This window comes from Xiphias gladius, chromosome 10, assembly GCF_016859285.1.
Source record: "Xiphias gladius isolate SHS-SW01 ecotype Sanya breed wild chromosome 10, ASM1685928v1, whole genome shotgun sequence".
Lineage (NCBI taxonomy): Eukaryota > Metazoa > Chordata > Actinopteri > Istiophoriformes > Xiphiidae > Xiphias > Xiphias gladius.
In genome coordinates this window covers 1,432,028-1,448,580 of record NC_053409.1, presented here as the reverse complement: position 1 = coordinate 1,448,580, position 16,553 = coordinate 1,432,028, and the positions used below count along the sequence as shown (strand labels likewise).

Below are 16,553 nucleotides of genomic sequence, written 5' to 3'. Positions count from 1 at the left end.
GAACATCAATTTTCAAGCTGGAAATGTTATTGACACTAATTTGAACAAACAGAAACAAATTCAAATCAGCCTCAAAAATCCTGTTTTGGTCGGGCTATAGTTGGCACAGATTCAGTTAGCTGTGGGCTCTAACTTGAGTTCCGTTTTTTTTTTTTTTTTTTTAGCCTCTACTGTTTATTTATGGCTGGCGCCATCAAAAGTATGCTGAATTAGCTATTAGCATTTCCCGATTTCAGTGTATCCATCGATTTACAGACAACTATCACTGGGTAACTTCGATACTGAAGAAAACTTAAAAATGTGATGATTCTCAGGCAAGTTCTGGGCTTATAAGAGACAGGTTTTTTCTGATTTCTAAGCAACCCAATGGAAGTTTATTCGTGTTGGGCACAAACGAAATGTCATGTCTGTGTGTTCAGCTTTGACTGAGTTACGACTCTGAGGAGTACAAATTATGATGCAAATTGTAGCAATTGAGCACTAAGGGAGTTGTGTGTCATAGCCACTGCTGTAACTGCCCACCATGTTGATAAGCAGACCTAATCAGTGAAACAAACTACAATTACTAGCACCAGCAGTCACCTGTCCCTTTCACTTCTGACAGTATCTTTACCTCATGGATTTCCCTCCATGGTCCCCTTCAACTCTCCTTTGCAACGGTTCTAAATTTTTGAAATTATTAAACAGTAGTCGGATCAAGAGTCAGGTCAGACGTGTCAACCATATCAAATAACATCTCTGTTACTCTTTAAGCTACAAGGGGTCATACATTAGCAAGTTAGTTTTTTCAGCTGTTTTATTATGTACACCCACATCTAACAGTTAGTAGGTGTAAATGTAATAAGAACTAGTTTGTGTGATGCAACCCAATTTAACACTCAAATCCAACTGATTGACTCCCATTTCAATGGAGATGCCTGTATAACAGAGTTGAGCAGCGTTCAAGGTTGGAAAGAGGATCAATTGACATGCACTGTCCAAATCTGATAGAGAAAGATGAATCAATAACCAATTTACCCACTTATAATTTCAGGCAACTTTTATAGTCAGTAATATTGCTGTATAAACCTAATCATATTAAAACCATGTGCCTCAATTTCCACGAACATCAATAGTTTTCATCATTTATTAAAAACTAATTATTTTTCTTCAGATGATACTTGTAATTCCCAAACATTATTCTGAACTGTACTGTAATTGTACTGTAAGTAATACTGATAACAGTCTGAACTATGCAATAAACAACAATAAAACTGTCCTGATGCTGTGAGGTGCAGTCTAACCTGTAATGGTGTTGTAATGGTAGGAAGCGTGGGTGAAGGCTTGCAGAAGGTAAGCCTTATTCTGAAAGGTGTAGTTGATCTTTCTTTCAAAGTTCTTGAAGCCGGAAATGAGGTGGTTGAGAGTTCGCTCTGCGTCTGGATGGTCCAGCATGCAGCGGGGTGGGATCTTAAGCCAGCCGTAGCAAAGGTCAATGGCTGTGGTCTGACGGCTCTGCACCACTGCTCCTGTTAGGGTCCCTCTCTCCAATGGTAACACCTATTGTCAAAAGATATATAAATAAATAAATAAATAAATAAATAAATAAACACAATCCTGAATACTTGAGTACTGCAGAGAAAGTCTGTTTCCTCTCTATAAAGGAATAACATAACACTTTGGTAAATATGCTTATTCACAGTCTTTCCAAAAGTGAAATGAAAACATTGACACTATTCTCATGTTTGTGAGTAGAGTACAGAGCTGGAGTAAGGACATGGTTTTCCTAGCTTTGCATTAACACACAAATTAAAGGGAAACGGCTAGCGTAATTTCAAAATCTACTTACCAACACCTTAAAAGCTCAATAACATTTTGTGGTTTTAGGGGGAGTTATGTGCTGCATCTATGTGCTGGCAAAAAACAGCCAGGTGCAGTGACTTCCTTCCCTCATGTTGTCACAGTGAGGTTTTCAGATTTGGTACCATTGTGCCTGCACAGACTGCACTCACTGATTTTATCTGGTAACCTGCACTACAGCTGGAGACGAAGCACATAAGTATTGGATAGATAAATTGCTGGTCGTCAAGAAATAGTAAAAAAATATATACAGTTAGGTCCATATGCATTTGGACCATGAGACAATTTAAATATTTTTGCCTCTGTACACTGCCGCAATGGATTTGAAACAACGCCATCAAGATGTGATTGAGGCGTAGACTTTCAGCTTTAATTCAAGGGAGTTAACATAAATATTGCATCAACCGTTTAGGAATCACAGCCATTTTTTATACATGGTCCCTCATTTTCAGAGCCTCAAAAGTAATTGGACAATTGACTGACAATCAGTTTTATAGCCAGGTGTGGCCTGTTCCCTCATTATTTCATGACAAATTAAGCAGATAAAAGGTCTGTAGTTGATTCCAAGTGTTGAATTTGCGTGTGGTAGCTGTTCATGGGAACTCTCAATATGCTGTCCAAAGAGGTGTCAATGCAAATGAAGGAGGCCATCAATAGGCTGAAAAAACAAAACAAACTTGTCAGACAGATAGCAGACAATTTAAGAGTGGCCAAAGCAACAATTTGGTACTTTCTTAAAAAGAAGGAATGCACTGGCAAATTCAGCAACACCAAAAGACCTGGAAGACCAAAGAAAAAAAACTAAAGGAGAGGATTGCACAATTCTTTGAATGGTGAAGAAAAACCCCTCACAAATTCTAGCTAGATTAAGAACGCTCTGGAGGAGGAAGGTGTATCATTGTCAAAGTCTACAATCAAGAGACGCCTTCATGAATCTAAACACAGAGGGTTTACCACAAGGTGCAAAAACACTGGTATCACTCAAGAACAGAAAGGCCAGATTATAATTTGCCAGAAAACATCTATTAAAAAAAACCTGCCCAGTTCTGGAACAGGATCCTTTAGACAGATGAAATCAAGATTAAGTTCTACCAGAATGATGGGAAGAGAAGCGTATGGAGAAGGAAAGGAACGGCTCATGATCCAGAGCCACCACATCATCTGTCAAACATAGTGGAGCAGTGTTATGGCATGGGCATGTATGGCTCCCAATGAAACTGGGTCACCGGTGTTTATTGATGATGAAACTGCTGATAGAAGTAGGATGAATTCTGTGAAGTGTATAGTTCTATACTATCTGCTCAGATTCAGCCAAATGCTGCAAAACTGATAGGACGGTGTTTCACAGTACAGATGGATTATGACCCAAAACGAAAGCCACCCAAGAGCTTCTCAAGGCAGAGAAAAGGAATATTCTTCAATGGCCAAGTCAGTCACCTGACCTAAACCCAAATGAGCAGGCTTTTCACTTACTGAAGACAAAACTGAGGGCAGAAAGACCCACAAACAAGCAGCAACTGAAGGCGGTTGCAGTAAAGGCCTGGCAAAGCATCCCGAGAGGGGAAATTAATTTGGTGATGTCCATGAGTTCCAGAGTTCAAGCAGTCATTGACTGCAAAGGATTTTCACCCAAGTAGTAAAAATAATCCTCATATTTATAATTATGTTGGTTTGTCCAATTACTTTTGAGCCTCTTTGGACCGCATATTGAGAGTTCCCATGAACAGCTACCAAATGCAAATTCAACACTTGGAATCAACTCCAGACTTTTTATCTGCTTAATTTGTCATGAAATAATGAGGGAACCGGCCACACCTGGCTATTAAACTGATTGTCAGTCAATTTCCAATTACTTGTGAGCCGCTGAAAATGAGGGACTATGTATAAAAAATGGCTGTGATTTCTACACGGTTGATGCAATATTTATGTTAACTCCCTTGAATTAAAGCTGAAAGTCTGAACTTCAATCACATCTTGATGGCTTCATTTCAAATCCATTGTGGCAGTGTACAGAGGCAAATGCAAATTTATGTCAGTGAAGAAGAAGAAGAAGAAGGAAAAAAAAAAAATCAATGGTGACAATAGGGAATCTGCATGTTGTGGCTAAGCAGCCAGCCAAGATATAATAACCTCAAGAGTTGATAACAAATCACTATAATGAGACTTTTATTACAAAAACTGAAGCATCATAACAAGCCTTAACTGAATTATAAAGTGACCTGTGGTATTGGTAGTTAACTGACAGTCATGCAGTGACTGATGACACATCGGTGACAAATGAAATGAAAAACCCATCATAAAGTGTTGAAGTAAGGTGTTGTTCCTTCAGGATCCTCTAGAACAGCTTCAGTGTTCCTCTTCATACATTCTGCAATTGTCTGGAACTCTGCTAGAGGGATGAGGGACACCATTCTTCCAAAAGATATTATCTCATTTGGTGATTTGATAATGGTGGTAGAGAGCGTTTGCTATCTGTCCTTAGTAGTGAGATTCTTGTATCAAGCTAGGCACACACACCACAAGTGATGTGTTTTTTCCAAACCACTTGATGGCACAGTAAAGGGTGTTTGTTTATCTTGATCCCATGTTGTTGTCACCTACAACTCAAACAGTTCACTTTGGATTCCCTGCAATATTTAAAACTGGCCCACTGACAAAATGGCACCAAATATGTCCATATCATTTCACATTTAAAGCAATTTTTATTGAAGAGTAGCACTGCTAACAAAGCACTACTAATCATGACCAGTATCTTACATTTCCTATGACTGTTTCACAATAGCAGCATCTCCATAATTCACACAATGCTTTTAATGTGAAGCAGCAGCAGGAATTATTCAGTTTGCAATATCAGTAACTTAACACAGTTCCATCATGCTCATAGTAATTAAAGCCTGTGTTCATGTGTTGCTCAGTCCACATATTCTCGGTTTTTCCTTTAATTTGTCACTTTAAATTGTGCTGTATTCTGACCCAATGCATCACTGCTAATTCATGCAATATTAACACAGAACAGTTTGGGAGGTCCTAGCTCACCTTCAGGCCCAATGAGCAGAGGAACATCTGGGCGGCTCTTTCTCCACAGCTGGTCAGGTAGCAGCCCAGCAGAGCCTCCACACAGTCAGCGATGCTCTTGTCTGCGATGCACTGCTCTGTGTGTAGGTCGTAGGAGATTGACTGCTTGCCAAGCTCAACTCCGCAGTTCTCCTCCGACGGATTCCAAAAACCCACCACAAAGTCGTCTTCCTCTCCGGCCTTGCTAGGGTCCAGGTAGCACATGGCATCCCACGAGCTGTAGTCAAACTCCTCGGCTGATGGCCCACTGGGTACTGGCTCTGAGGGGTAGTGGGCTGCGGTGGGATGGAGGGGCTTCTTGGGGGCCTTCCATTCATATGAAGACTCCATAGCGGGGGACGAACCCGAGGCGGGAGAGGGAGGGAAGACACTCAGAGAGATCTTCTTAGCAAATGCACCAGATCCCAACAACATGTTATCAATGAACTTAATGTGCTCCTTGTAGTACTCCAGATCTTCCTCCATGTTGACCTCATCCTTTGGCTCATCCTTCAACATCACCTCACCATCCTCATCGACCTCCTCGCCCTCCTCATCGTCCTCATCATAGTCGTTCCCAGATTGCCCATTGGCCAGGAACTCCTCTTTGGCCTGGATGATGGACACAAAACAGAAGGAAAGCTTAGTTCAAGTAAAAAGAATCTCCATTTGAACGAACCTCTCTGTTGCTGGGGAACCATCATGAGTTGCCTTTCACGCGGTTAACATGATGACTAAAACTCGAGCAGATTGCTGTTTTTCAACAGGCCTTTGCAGTGTGTGGGGACATGTTGCCAAACCAAACCATGACTCAGAGACAAGTTACTATTCCATTATGGTTTGCAATGGCCATTACGGTAATGAAGGTTCACTCACACACACACACACACACACACACACACACACACACACACACACACACACACACACACACACACACACACACACATATATACACACACACACACACACACACACACACATATATACACACATACACACACACACACATATATACACATACATACACACACACACACACACATATACATACATACACACACAAACACACACACATATACATACATACACACACACACACATATATACACATACATACATATACACACACACACACACACACACACACAGGGTTATAACATGTTTTAACTACAACTTACTTAATAACAATACCTTTGTCTGTGTGTATGTAGTCTGTTATCCTGAACTCAAATGTCATTGTCAGGAATTCTTTAATGTTTTTCCAATAACCCAAAATCAAAGAATAAAGTAATCTCTCTCATATTTTAGTGAGGGACACAGGTTAACATGTTCTACACTTCCCGTAAATATAATTAAAGTAATCGTATTTCCAAATATCTATTTTGTATATACGTTATGTTACCGCCATATTTTAAAAGCTGGAGTAGTTACATGTGTATACTCGTGCTAACTTTGCCAAGTCCGATGCAGTTTAATAAACTGTATTTTATGCAGTGGGCTCGGGTACAATTAAGATTTCACAGCCTCTCTTTGGGCAAGACTTTCATACTGCAACAACTGTCTTCAGAAAGTAAGAAAAATGACAGAATTAAGTCTACAACCCTGCATGTCAGCTTGCTCTGGGCAATTTCAATGCATGTACCCTAAAGGTCAGTATACAGACGCACTCAAAATATAGCGGCGGCTGGTTTGACCAATGAGATGCAAATGACTGCTGTGAGATTTTGGTGGTGTGCATTTGTTTACTCCTTAATCTACCAATCTACAAAATAAAGCTTTTGGAAGAAACTTACTCTGGCTTGGTGTGCCATAGAGACTCTAACATCCGAGACATGGAGGACAACAGAGCAAAAGAGCTCTTTTTGTTCTGATTTCTAATCAGTTCACCTCCCCGCTGTGCTCTCTCAGTTCCACATCTACAAGTGCACGTTTTACAACACATTTATCACAAGAAGTGTTGCACACAGATTTGTCACTTTGTGATGCGAGACAGCACATTTGTGAAGTTGCAATGTTGTAAATTTTGGATTACAAGTTTGCAACCGTTATTGTATATATGTAAATATCAATCTACACATTTGTGTTTATTTTTTCTGTGACTTCACATTCAGAACATTGGTGTGTAAATATATAAATTTATATCCGTGCAAATTTCAACATACAAGTTCACATTTTTTCTACAAGCTCTCGTGTGTTTTTTTTTTTCCTTTCTGTGACTTCAAATTCAGCCCACATTGGTGAATATTTTATGTAACTGAAAATTTAAACAACAGAGTCCAGATCTCTGTTCTTCAAGTCCTCACACATTGAGTCTAAAAATTAACATTGTACCATCAAATCACCCAAACCCATTACAGATGTGTTGTTCCTGTAAGTGTGACCTTTTGGGGACGTTAATTCATTCATCTAAATATTTGTTCCTGCATGTAATAAGGATGTAATTCATTGACTGTGTAGGCATAATGGTTTGATCCAATACTATGTTGTGATAAAAGAAAAGCATTTTAAAGTTTACCTGTTTTGGGTTGTCTGCTTTCCTTTTTGTTTATTTGTCTAAACTCTTCACCTGTAATTGTGTTGTTTTATGTTAATTCACTTTGAGCTGCTTTTCTTGTACTATGCGCAAAATAAGGATATCATCATCAGCTTAGTGTCTAAGTATTACATATTTTCTACTTTCATTTATAACATTAATTCTATAATATGTAGGAGTACAGTCTAGGGCTAGGGCCATTGGACTTAAAACCAAAACGTCAACATGATGTGCTGTCAGACAAGGTGGCAGCCTGTCCTCTAGTGGCCTGACAACAACATTACACTCCCGATATCCATGACAGAAATGAATGGATGAATCAATGAACAAAAGCTATACTGTACTTTGTGGCCTTTCACTAAGCACAAACATTCTCCAAATCTTAGGCCTAACCTTTACACATTCCAACTGCTAATTAAGACTCAGTAACGTGTTACTGTGCAGATGTATAATTCTAGCACATGCACCTTCAGTCACACAGCAGAGAGACAAAAAGATGTGATGAATAAAGTGAATTAAGTAGTGTAGTATGAAATAAGATCAGCAGGAAGTCTACTGACCTCCCCTGAGTCCAGTTTGTCAGTGCTACTTTTGTCCTGGTTGACCACGTAGCCAGGAGGCAGCCAATTAACAGGCGGGTCAAAGATGGACACCACCATCCTGCTGGGGAGGCCCTTCTTCTTCCCCAGACGGTACAGGTTACAGTTGCTCACCTGGATAACAGGCAGACCAAACAGACCAAGTCAACACTTTTGTACACTATCAATAGTAACAAAATGTAACCTTACAACATGTCTACTGAGGAGGAATTTCAGACGCGTTCTTCAGTTACATGTCACATGCACGTCTAAGAGAACAGATGCGCTACTATTTTAAAATCAACCCAGCTGTCTACACAGGTCGCGTAATTTCTCGTGTTCACTGGCACTGTGTAAACACGCTTGCACAGTGTATTTTTAACGCTTCAGGTCTTTTTTCTTGTTTATGCACGTAATTACAGCCATTGGCCATTGGACTCTGAGTGCTGCCAAAATGCAGGTGACCTACAATTCAATACTGTGCATGAACGCATCCTGTGTAGACAAAGACGGTGCACTGAAGCTGCTGTTCTGCTCTGCTAACGTGCTGCTCACACTACACCTGTGTCTACACAATGTTAAAAGGAGTTAGCTTTAATACTTTACCTTTAATAACAGTCATCTATGATTGCTTTCTGAATAATAACCGAGACTGAGAAGCAGTGTGTGCACATCTGGTCAAAACAGCGCATCCTTGACTAATAAACCCCTTCTGAGTGTTTGTGGGTCTGTGCTGCTGGGCAGCAATATTCAGTACCAAAGCAGTGGATATAATAGTAGACACTTGAGTTTTCAGCTTCCATAGTTTCCTTGTATTCTGAGTAAAATTTATTGGGTGGGTTCCTGGAAAGGATTATGAGATTTGAATAGTAATAATAATGTAGACAGTGTTCAGTTGGTATGTTTGCAATCAATCAATTCAAATAAACTACTGTTGTAACTATGAGTCTTTGCACACAGCAGGTAAGCTGAACACGCAAAAATTAAAAATGTCTTTCAGAGAGTACTTGTAAATTACAAGCAAGCATACCACTGAAGAAGTAAGAAAGATAATGTTTCTAATAATTACTGAATATTGATTAGGGTTTAAATAAATATGTCAGTTTTTCTATTTTCAACCCAGTAGTTATTGACTTAACTTAGGAACTAAACTAGGTACTAAATCTCCCTTTTGTGCATTCCTGTTTATATTCCTGCCACATCCAAAGAACCAAGAAATTTCGGCTAATTAGTTTGATAGTGGCTTTAAGAAAGACTCAAAGAAAAATGTAAAGGAGACATCCAGAGGTGGAAGATGAAAAAGAATTTAAGAGCATTCATCTCCAAAGTAGACAATCTGCTGAGAGTTTGATAGTGATTGATTTCTTTTTTAGAATGTAACCATCATGAAACCATTAGCAAATTACATTTTGTTTATCTTGTTCACTTCCTATATCTTATTTATCTGCTTGCTTTCTGTATTGCCACTCTCTCTCTCTTCAATCAGGCTTTCGGCTCCTTTGCAAACACACTCTCTTTACCTCGCTCTTTTTAAAACTAGTCAGGAAGCTAACAACATAAATTTGCTTTTAAGGTTAATAAACAATACAGGAAATGCTCACCCTTTCTTCTAATATTAATACTAGTTGCACCCAGTCCAACAAAAGTTGTAGTTGACATAATGTCTTGTTGACCAATCAATAACATTCATCGCTGCAAACTCTGCACAATAGCTCCTGAATTATTAGAGAGTACAAGGCCAAGGGCAGGGGCTTTTATAGTAGGAACTATCGTAGAGGAACTAAATTTAGTCCCTGTTCTGTTGGGTCAAAACCTTAAAATCCTTACAAAAGGTTTTTTGTAAAGGAACCTGCAGTTGAAATGGGGTATTTGATTTTAGCAGCTCTTACAGGAAAAGTCCTCTGGAACTAAAAAAAATGTTTATAAACTCTACAAAACTATGCAACCAATATACAATTACTTTATTATGTTTTTAAAAACTCAAAGAAATTAGTTGTATTTACTATATATACTGTCTCAGAACATGTCTGTATTTTGCCTGTAATCTGTTCCAAATTACACAGTTCTTACCAGGAAACATCTTAGAATTTTCCTTTGAACCAATATGAACAAGATGGCCTCGAAGTGTTCGGAAAAATGTTAAAATTGAAATAACTCTGTAAACTTAATCTCTGATGACCTGAAAGCTCCAAAACGGTTACTAAATGGACCTTAAGGTAACACTGTTTTTGTCAACAGCTGTTTCCAAGGTCAAGAATGAACTTCTGAACTCAATCCTAGGAAATTATTAAAACGTTACAGTACTTTTAAAATAAAGCATTACCAAATTTACAATGGTATAGAATGTGATATTTAGGTCATGTGATAAGAATCCATCTTCATGACAATTGAACAAACTCAAACACTGATGAGGGCAATGACGCGGCTGAAAACTTTTTTTAATTTCAATTTATTAAAACTGTCTTATTTTCCACAACGTCTGTGGGAACGTTTTCCTCTACTAGAGTAATCACCTACTGCAACTCTCTAATAACCCAACATCATTATATTTTTAGAGATATTTCTACAACTCCAGCATTCATAGAGGCACAATAAAAAGTCTTAAAATTGTCCATTATGACCACACTTATCATTTCCTCTATGATGCCCCATGCTACTATCACTAAGTCATGAAGTGTCTCACCTTCTTGCTGCGCATATAACTGAGTCGTCCCTCGTGAGCATCAGGGTAGGTACAGAACAGGTATGTGGTGATGGCATGCTTAAGGAAAGAGTCGCCGAGCATCTCCAGCCGCTCCAGGTTGAAGCCGTCACTTGCGTTTGATAGGGTCAAGGCCTGCAGGATGAGGCCCGGGTTGGGCCCCAGGCTTTTGGGGGAGTCTCCTGTCTGGGCTCTGTGCTGGGGGCCAGCGGCAAGGTCAGGAGAAGGTGCTGTGGGAGCGCTGGGACCCGTGGCTGCCCGGCTGCAGACTGAGGTAGCTTTATTTGTGTGGTCTGAGGTCCTCCCAGGTGTACATTCGTCACTAGGCTGTGGAGGACTGGAGCTGGGCTTCTTCAAGCTGTTAGAGGGCTGCACAGGAACTGAGGTAGTGGTTTGTATTGATTCAGGGCTCTGCAGCCCAGGCAAACTGGGCTGGGAGCATTGGCAATTGTCATGTTGGTGAAGGTGCTCGTCTTGGTGGCTGCTGCTGTCACAGTTGGCAACAAGGGCAGTGCCATTAGTTAAGTTCCTGGTGCAAGTGCCATCTCCAGACTCAGGGGCCACGAGGGGCCCCTGGTCAGGCAGGGAAGAGTGGTGACTGCTGGGTTGTGTTAGGGAACAGGGGTCAGAGGTTAGTGTCTGTTGGTGCTTACAGTGACCCTCCCCATCGTCACTGCAGGACTCAGGACAGGAGATGAATGTTTTGCTGTCAATGGATCTCTTCCAGCCAAAGTCCAGGTTTGGATACCTGCAACATACAAACAGACCATTTATACATTAGAATGTCGGGAAACTGTTTTGGATAAGTCTACACATAAAAGTTTTATGTCTGAAGAGACCATGAAAATCCTAGAGAGGTGAGCATTTTTATAGATAATTTGGATGGTGTTCAGTGCCACCACACTGGGTTTGGAAATCGTTTTGAGTGACTTATGAACATTCTACTGACAGTGTTCAGCTAAATATCCATCACCACCTGTGACAGCCACCTTGTAAACAAATCCCTTCCCCTTAATTTGGAGAACATCTGAAGGTCATGCGTGGTCAACATTTGGAGCTACAGCAGCAGCTGTGACACACAGCTCACAGAGGAAATTAACGTACTTTAAAACATTTCACACCAGACAACTGCAATGACTGTTTGTGTCACAGCAATCCTTTTGACTTTGAGGTCCATTTTTTTCTTATCAGTTATCTGACAAATAGGTTTTTATTATCATTAATATCATAATACAGCAGTGATATTGAAATTAGATGATGATGATGATGATATGACTAAATAAAATATTCAACTATTAATGAAATAACAACCACGTTTTGAATAGGCCCTCCACTAATATTGTAAATATTATAAATATTGTATTTCCCCACTTGGAATTACAAGTCTGAAGTCCGAAGTTCAAGGCTTCCCACTCAGCTGCTCAAAATAATGGTTTAAATGGTACGATGCGAACGCAGCATAACTCACTGAATCCATGGAAACAATACATTTCCTCTTTACAAACCCAAATCATCATGAAAATTGTTCCATGGGAAAAGTTCCAAAATGAAGAGCATGATTATCCCCGACTTGAAGTAAGACAAAGAACAATACAGGAGTAACAGATACATTAATAAATATATTAATATAAATACATTATAATGAAAAACATTATCAATTTATGGTTAAAGTCGTTTATGAAGCAAAATGTCACATATTCTCTGGTTCCACTTTCTCCAATGGGAGGATTTGATTTGATTTCTGTTTATATCATTGAAAATTAAATATTCTTGGGTTTCAGACTGTTGTCAGACAAAATAAGTACTGTGAAAACATCATCTTGCGCTATAGGAAAATGTGATTTGCCAAGAACTGAGGTAGTAAATTAATCCATAATGAAAAGAATCATTAGATGCAGCCTTAGATGAGGCTAGCCATTCAGTGATGGAGGATTATGACAATGAACAGAAGAGAGCACAGCAACAAGCTCTATGTCAGCAAACCAAACTTTCATTCTGCATTGACCTGGCAACTTGTCTTACACACAAAAATATAGACAGGTCACTGGACCAGTGTGTTAAAAGGTGATACTTGACTTGACTACTGCAACACAGAAATTTCTTCAAGGAAATTAATCAAGTCATCTTATTCTGTCCCAGGGATCCTTATGGGAAAAACATATCAAGTACTTATGGATTTTGTGCCATACTGGACATCTGTCTGAACTGCACGTGGGAAGAGAAAAACCTGGGATTCATTAATTTTTCAGAGATTTAGCAGCTGCCTTCCCAGAATATACATGATATGCTGCATTCTAACACTGTAGGAGATAATGCAAGAATTACCCAGTTTTATAAGTGACGCTGTAGTGTTCCAGTAGAGCAAGGCCATTGTTCCATTTTTTGAAGGAAAGTCCTAATTTACCATTTGGAATAACTGAAATTAACTCTTTTTTGTTAAACAATTAACTCATGTATTGTGTAGTGTATGTAACAGGAACCTAAAGTCAGGGGGGAGGGTCTGGGCTCCCACTCCAGCTTCACTGGCCGTCTGGGCTCTGAGCTCCTCAGCGGTCAGGAGGCAGTGGAGGCGGTAGAGGATGCTTGGCAGACACACTGCTTTCCTCCACAGGGAGGCAGGGATAGGGTGGATGGCACACAGCTCTGGAACAAGGATCTGACAAACACAACAATCCTGTTACTCTGGGATTGTTATAGTACAGAAATAAAGGCAATGTGGCTAAAACTCACTTCTATGGTGAAGTTCACACTCACACAGACACAATATATAAATGTATACAAAGAGCAGTGCTTTGTGTTAGGAAAACCTTCGACATTATCAGATACTTTTCAAGTAGTGACTATACTTGGTCTGTATCAGCTCAGGTACAGATTAATCCATATTAAATAGTTATTTAGTTACTATTGCAAAAAAATTTCCATGATGAAAAGGACTTAAAAAAGAAACAAAAATTTAATTTTGAAATCAAAATTATGACAAAATGTGTTACAATTTTTGTGAAAATAAATGACAATATGAATGGACAAATTAACATTACTTTGTTAATGACCTGCATGTATCTGTGAAATCACACATTATATGCTCCTAATTGTTAACACAGTGCCCTTCACTGCAAAAAAATATCCCTTCTTCAGAAGTAGATTTAGCTGTGTGATCTGTTGCACTAATAAGCAGCATTTGTCAGTAATGTTAGATAACATCACCAATTCTTGGAAGAAAAAAGTAACTGACTTATGGGCTAAATTCATCTATGATCCCGCTGAAAATTAGACAAGAAGTGCCAACAAAACCATAAAAACAGGCAGGCAAACACACTGACATTTAAATCAACCATCCAAATCTTCACTTAGACATAAAGAACGAAGAAAAACAGGAGAGGGATGTTTTAGCTGCTCGCTTCAAGCTATACCCAAACAGTGAACAGTATTTTAGTAAACATGTGCGTGAATCCAGCTTTTGAGTAAAAGATTACACATTTTACTCCAAAGACTACAACTAAATTAAAACCAGGCACCAAAATTGACACTTATTACTTAACACTGTCTAACCAGGCTATCAGATCCAGATAACCAGATACACACACAGTAGATAGGAAAGAAAGAATCACAGTATCACCTGTTTGTTCTGCAAACTCTCCCACTTGGCTTTCCTCTTCTCTGCACTGCTGAGTGGCAGGGCTTTGCCCTTCTGGTTCAGGTGCCGAGGGGTCAACAGGTTCAATCTGAAAACAAGAAGAGTCCCAACTTTATTTGTGTCCAAAAAATTCATGTGCAAAACTGAGGGGCATTCTTACAAAGTATTGTTTTTACACTGTGATTTCATGACACACTGATTCAAAACATTGTAAAAAGCCCTTTAAAAGAGTACTCCACCAATTTAGGGATGCACTGGTATAAAACCAATTGAACTCACAAAGGGCAGTTAAAAAAGGATACAAATTAATGAAGCAGAACTAGAAATATTGTCATTTGTATTCCACACATTATTCTTTGTCAAAACCTGGAAGCTACAGTTTACAGCTAAATTTAACTGTCATGATCCCTGTGCTACTGACCTGGAGGAGGTGTGGTCTACATCCAGGAGCGGCTGGTTCAGGTTGGACAGGTCCAGGTTGTACTTGGTTTTGTAGTACTCAGCAAACGTCTCATATTCTGGTGAAGGAAACTTGCTGAGCGGTGTCAGGTCTGTGTACACATCAGCGACATAGAAGCGATGAGGCTGGTCGAAGTTACGATACCTAGGAAAATGAACAGTGAAGGGTATCAGATACCTTAAGCCATACATCAGATAAATTTGATATACTTTCAAGCAGTTCTTACAGTATCTGATAAAGACACACTTTTCAGTAAACATAACTCTAGTATTGTCATATGGTGCAGTGGTACCTTGGAATGATGACGGCATCCTGATAGTCCTCCAGCTTGAAGGTGAAGGGGTTCTGCTTGGTGTACTGAGTGGTAGGAATGCCAGTGCGGGCCTCAGACTTCTCAATGTCCTCCATGAACTTAAAGTCCATATCAAGTGTGTTGGAGTCCCCAACTGATCAAAGCGATGAGCCAGAATAGAGAGGGAAATGGGAGAAAACTAATCAATAATGAATAGACAAGGTGAAGCATCTCCATCATGCATACATCTGGAAAATATAATCCAGCAAGCATGACTCAGTGTAGTTCTACTCACCAACATTCAGAGGTAGAACGCAGTAAGCCGAGTCAGCCAGCGTGGGCTTGAACTCCAATGCAGGTTTCTCCAGGCGAAGGATGTGGGAAAAGATATACTGGTGCAGGCGGGTGATGAGGTCCAGCTGGGAGGTGGTGAGTGTGAAGCCAGACTTCTGTAGCTCAATGGAGATGGTAACCTCACCCGAGCGGGTGTACACCGGGAAATGGGGGATCTGGACAGAGAGAAAGCATCAGTTATCATCCATGACCCATGATGAGAGGAAATGGCTAGAGCCATGTCTTTGTTTTGATAATTAGTAAAAAACAATCATTGCAGAAGTAAAACATATTAGCAGAGTCTAAGGGAACAGAGGAAGGCTATAACCAGGCGACGTACTCGAGGTATGGGTTTGGCAGTCAGGATGCCGAAGCACCTGGTGGTGTCCTCAGGTGGGTACAGCTTCCTTCTGCGGAAGTTGAGCTCATCAGGGAGAGGGGTGGTGAGGACCATCCCAATCACATATAGATAGTAAATCTGCTCCTGTACAGCGTAACTGTCCCGCAGACACTCTGGTATCTGTAGAGGACAGAAGGCGGGGAAGAAACTATCTACAAAATTCCACAGGAGTATTCCAAATGCAGAGTTTCTAACACAACACAAAGTAATGCATAAATATTGAGACATCTTTAAACAATTAACGGTCAGCTGACAATATGGATTTTTTTTCAACTTTACTTTTTTTACTATTGTAGAGTATTACAAATGATAAACATATGCAAACACATCAAGACACATTTGTATAAACCAAAATCAAACTTCTGTCTACATAAAAAGAAAAAAACTGAAAGAGCAATACATTGGTTGTTGAGCACCTCCAGTGATCTTTTTTTCAAACCAGTGATTTGGAGAAAAGACAACTTACAGGTAAAGTAAAGATTAGAGAAATTACTAATTTTGCCCACTTTGGAGATCCTACATTAGTGCCTACTTGACATTACTGCTCGATAACTGTCAAAAGTTACTGAAACGTTCAAATTGGCATTATATTTATTGATAACAGCTACATGGTTGGCCATTGGCTGTGGTAATAATGACAAACTGCTGGTAGGTTATATCTGAATATGTTTTGATATTTGACTGATGACTCAATGATACTGCTGATAACTTTGCAGTGCTTGAGCT

General features: G+C 39.7%; 1 protein-coding gene across 3 annotated transcripts in view; it reads right to left on the bottom strand.

The window, feature by feature from the left end:
* Positions 1-16,553, bottom strand: part of dicer1 (dicer 1, ribonuclease type III) — a 43,589-nt gene that overhangs the window by 6,667 nt on the left and 20,369 nt on the right. For all 3 annotated transcript variants that reach the window (XM_040138064.1, XM_040138065.1, XM_040138066.1), the window contains 10 exons: positions 15,768-15,947; positions 15,390-15,603; positions 15,095-15,248; positions 14,764-14,946; positions 14,325-14,430; positions 13,189-13,364; positions 10,691-11,456; positions 7,990-8,142; positions 4,876-5,505; positions 1,284-1,539 (listed from right to left, as the gene is read on the bottom strand). In XM_040138064.1, the coding sequence (XP_039993998.1) occupies positions 1,284-1,539; positions 4,876-5,505; positions 7,990-8,142; positions 10,691-11,456; positions 13,189-13,364; positions 14,325-14,430; positions 14,764-14,946; positions 15,095-15,248; positions 15,390-15,603; positions 15,768-15,947 (2,818 nt within the window). The remainder of the gene's footprint in view (positions 1-1,283; positions 1,540-4,875; positions 5,506-7,989; positions 8,143-10,690; positions 11,457-13,188; positions 13,365-14,324; positions 14,431-14,763; positions 14,947-15,094; positions 15,249-15,389; positions 15,604-15,767; positions 15,948-16,553) is intronic.